The sequence below is a fragment of the Trematomus bernacchii genome, unplaced genomic scaffold, assembly GCF_902827165.1.
Source record: "Trematomus bernacchii unplaced genomic scaffold, fTreBer1.1, whole genome shotgun sequence".
Taxonomy (NCBI): Eukaryota; Metazoa; Chordata; class Actinopteri; order Perciformes; family Nototheniidae; genus Trematomus; species Trematomus bernacchii.
The window spans coordinates 10,751,931-10,756,377 of NW_022987720.1; the positions used below are offsets into that span (position 1 = coordinate 10,751,931).

Sequence of the window (4,447 nt, forward strand, 5' to 3'; positions counted from 1 at the left end):
TAATTCTATTTGTGAAAATACAAAAAAAACATTCCTAGTATGTTGTAAAACGACATGCGACTAAACAGATCTTGTATCTTGCTTAGGCCCCGCTCACACGAGGCCGTTTGCGTTTTATGCACAGTATTCGTATTCAAAAAAGTCTTCCGTTCACATGCATTTGTTTCATTTAACGTGTCTGTTCAAACGAGGCCGCTGGAAACTCTGTAGTACATATGCTGGGACTGTAAGTGGCGCTGTACTTCCACACGAGACCGCTCGAAAGCTGTAGTACATATGGCGGGACTGTAAGTGGCGCTGTAACTTCCGCCACAAAATACACCAAAAGCAGCGAGTATAAGATCCCCCCCGGATGTGTGTGAGGCACAAACAAAACAAACAAACGAAGATGGCTGTTATTCGCGCAAGAAAGGAGCTATTTTCGTGGTCCGACGACGAGGTGGAACTTCTTTTAAGTGTAACACTTGAGTATAAGACGACAAAAATACAGGATAATGTAGACTGGGAGTCCTGCAAGCCTAAATATACGGAGATAGCCGACTTATTTCAGGCGCAATATCCGAGGACCCCGACTGAAAAAGATTTCCCTCACGAGAAGAACACAATTTCACAGGGCCAGCTTACAGCGAAACTAAAACAGGTACAAGGGGACTTGTTCGACATGGAAGAGTCGTCGCCCGGACCAAGTTCATCCCCGAGTTTGGAGCATTCCACGGATTTGCCAGAGTCGAGTAGATCCAACGGAACTCTGCCAACTGCTGCGGTTGTGAGTCATCGCAGGGATCTGCTCCAGGTATGTTCATGATTTCAATCTTAAAGGGCTTGCTATATACTATGATGCAGTACCTTCCACTGAAAAACTGAACCGGTTTAAGCTTGGTAAAATTAGAAAGTATTTAGAGCTGTTTTATTTGTAAAATGTATTGAGAGCTATTTCACAACATGCCTTTTGTGTTCTGTTATCTGGTGGCTATGGTCCTATTGTGTATTAATTCAAACTTTCTCTGGTTTATTATAGGCACGGCTGGACGGCCACAGAAGTGACCGCATGAAGAGGAAGCTTCCAGCTGAACATGCGGTGCAGGAAGAGCTGCGATTAAAAAGCCGGATGTTGGACTTAATGGAGGAAGCAACCAGCCGCAGCGCAGCCAGCATGGATCGTATGAACAACACCATGGACAACATTAATGTGACTGTACAGAATGGCCTTTCCCTGATGAGCCAGTTCATGCAAGTTCATACTAACAACAGTGGATATGGACACTTCCAGGTGCCCTCATACCCACCCCGAAGGCCACACACGGCCACACCAAGATTAAACCCCTCTGTACCACACACCCCACAGCAACAATCTCCTCCATATTCATTCAGGCGGTCACTGGATGAGGAGGAGCAGTAAAGCAGTGAGCTTCTTTTTTTTTCACAGCACTTTTTGGTCAAAGGAAGTCTGTAAACATTTTTATTTTTAACTCCACCAGACTTTGTACAAATGGAGAATCACTTTTTTTTTAAGCCTTTTTTTTTTAGCTAGCAAAGGTATTTTTTTCCCTTTTACTGTGTACACATTTATAAATAATGTTATTAATAAAAAACCTTATTAAAATAAAAGAACAGTCTTGTCTTTCATGTAAGGGTCAATGTACTCCGCAAGCACTCTCCTCACTCTCTTTCCTTCTCCCTCATTACAGTCAGTGAGATATCTATATCAGTGTGTGGGAGGCTGTAAGTCCTTTTCACCTTGTAAACCTAATTTTGACTAAATACACCACATTTATGAAAAGTAACCCCCCCCTAGTGTCAAATATCTGAACTGTGATATGTCACATTGGGCCTTAATGGTAAAGCCCAAACTATTGTTAGGCATATATTATAGTCTCAGATATATAAAAAACATGTCTATGAAGTGTTTTGCTCAAAATACCAAAAAAATTACCCATTATAGCCTCATTCCCTTCTATTTCATCTCTGGAATCAATATGATCAGTATTATGCATTTCACAAAGAAAGTTTGCATTATGATTTTTATGAATTGTATAAATTCAACTTTGATTCAACATTTGCTTATATTACTTTTACTGAAAATCCTCAAATATTGGTTAAAATACTATTTAGAGAAGGGAAGGTAACACAATCTTAACAGGTTAATATAATAGTTTTTTACTACAGTGTATGTACTATGTTTCGCTAGTGGCCAATACAGTCTGAAAATACCATATCAAAATGTACGGTTCTTTTATGGACAACCTGACTCGGTAGAATGGGCCATATAACTTCATTCATGAGGATGATGACATTTGTTGCACATTAAGTTCAAAGAAAGTCTGGAAGTGGTTGCAGCCAATTTTATTTTTAGTTTCACACTTTTGACATTGGAGAATCACATAGTTATTTGCTTAGTTTCACACATGTGACATGCATTAAAAAGTACTAAAAACAGTTAGGATATAATACAAAAAATCCTGTAACAGTCCTCAGATTTAGCAGCCAGGTACATATACCTAGCCAGGTATATGAATATTGTACAGCAGCCTGTCGCTGAAGGAGCTGCACAGTGAGGACAGGGAATGTAACAAAGAATGTTTATCACATCTTAATAAACACCTTTAAAAAAAATGTACAGTCTATGTACATACATGGTATGGCCTCCTCTTCGTCCACAATCTGTTTTTTCAGAGCAGGGATCTTTCCAGTTTTTAAGTACATGTTTAGCTTGGAATTAGCAAAGACCCGTGCATCATGCACACTCCCAGGCCACTTTACCACGACATCCATGAATCGGTACCTGTAATCACAGACAGCCTGTACATTAAAGGAATATTTTCCTTTCCTGTTGATGTAACTAGTGGAGTCGTTAGATGGCTGCTTGATTTCGATGTGGGTTCCGTCCACTGCTCCTAAACATTGTGGCATGCCATGTGTACAATGGAACCCCTCAACCAGATCCGCGGTCTCGGGCTCAGTAAAAGGCAGCTTGATGTATTTTGGACCCAGGTGGATGGTGATCGCTCTGCATGTCTCCCTAATAATGAGGGACAAAGACGGGCGGGAAACTCCGAAGGCGTTAGCAGTCTTCCGTAGCCTTCCCTCGTCGCTCAGGTAATAAAGAACCGCAGCAACCCTTTTCAGTGGATCAATTGGCGCCCTCATGTTTGTAGTTTTCTTCTCGATATATGGGCGCAGTTCTTCAGTCAGGGCAACGACAGAGGCTTTGGACATGCGGAAGTTCTCCCTCCATTCATCGTCCACGACAACGCCATTGACAAAATTGTCCCACCAACTGCTAGTTCTGCCCGGTCTTACCCAAAACTTTCTCCTGGTCGCCCTTCTGGTTGTTCTCCGCGGTGGATTTAGCCACATGTCGTGTATGTGGTTCTTCATGTCCACTAGTTGCTTGTGGTTGTCGTAGAAGCACCGTAGTTGTAGCACTAACATATTAATCATGGTCAGTAGCGTCTGGAGCACAACAGCAACCCTGTGATCCGCCATTCTTGTTGTTGTTGTTGTTGTAGAAACAAATCAGCAATGAGGCGGGGGAGAGGTGGGAAGAGGTGCGAAGAGGCGGGGCTGTCGTTATTTTTTCAGGCAATATTCGTATAGAGGCGATTAAACGGACTCGGTTGACCCCCCAGAGCGTTTCGTTTGCAAATCTATCCACCTTGGGACCCGTTATCGTTTGTGTGGTCAGTTTCTATCGGCCTCGTCTAAATAATAGGGCTATACGCACGCGAAACTATGCAGATACAAGCCGTTTTCTCCTCGTGTAAACGGCGCCTTATTTTCCCCTCTTAGGAAAGCGGACACGGGATGCAAATTTCTTTGACACCGTCCAGGCGTTGGAGGACCGGCGTGCCGTGGTGAAAGAGTCGATGCACGGGGATCAGATGGTGCTGTTCACCAAGGCCCAGGAAACGGAGGACAAGATGCTCACCAGTTCATTTTATATTATTGTTATTACTGTTATTATATAGTCTTGATACAACTGACACTTTATTTTATATTGATAATGTTAATTTACATGTACAACTTCTATTTTATTTACATTAAAAATGTGAACTTCTATTTACTGTTAAACAGATCCTGTATCTTGCTTATTTCTCCTGACACTTTATCTTTAGTGACCTGTGTAGCATCCTATACATCACATGTAAGTGATTATTCTGATACCATCATGTTTCATCGGTTATAAACTGGCAAAGCTTTATTTGTCATTTATTTATCATCAATGTTGCAACCTTGTGGAGGAATGGCAGGGGCACATACACAAATATGATAATTTATATAATTTTAAATATTATTTGACCTAAAACTAAATGTTTTTATGATTGTCCTCTGAGGAGGACATGGGGATTTGCAAACTTTTAATTCCCCCCCCCCATTTTACACAACACAAAATGGAGTCCACTATGGGCCGAAACTAACATGTAGGTTTCCATAGTGTTTATGGCAG

General features: G+C 41.6%; 1 protein-coding gene across 1 annotated transcript; it reads left to right on the forward strand.

The window, feature by feature from the left end:
* Positions 1 to 292: 292 nt before the first annotated feature.
* LOC117492253 lies at positions 293 to 1,569 on the forward strand. Its single transcript, XM_034142403.1, has 2 exons — positions 293 to 793; positions 1,019 to 1,569. The coding sequence occupies exons 1-2, from the start codon at positions 353 to 355 to the stop codon at positions 1,397 to 1,399; spliced, it is 822 nt and encodes a 273-aa protein (XP_033998294.1). The 5' UTR covers positions 293 to 352; the 3' UTR covers positions 1,400 to 1,569.
* Positions 1,570 to 4,447: the final 2,878 nt, after the last annotated feature.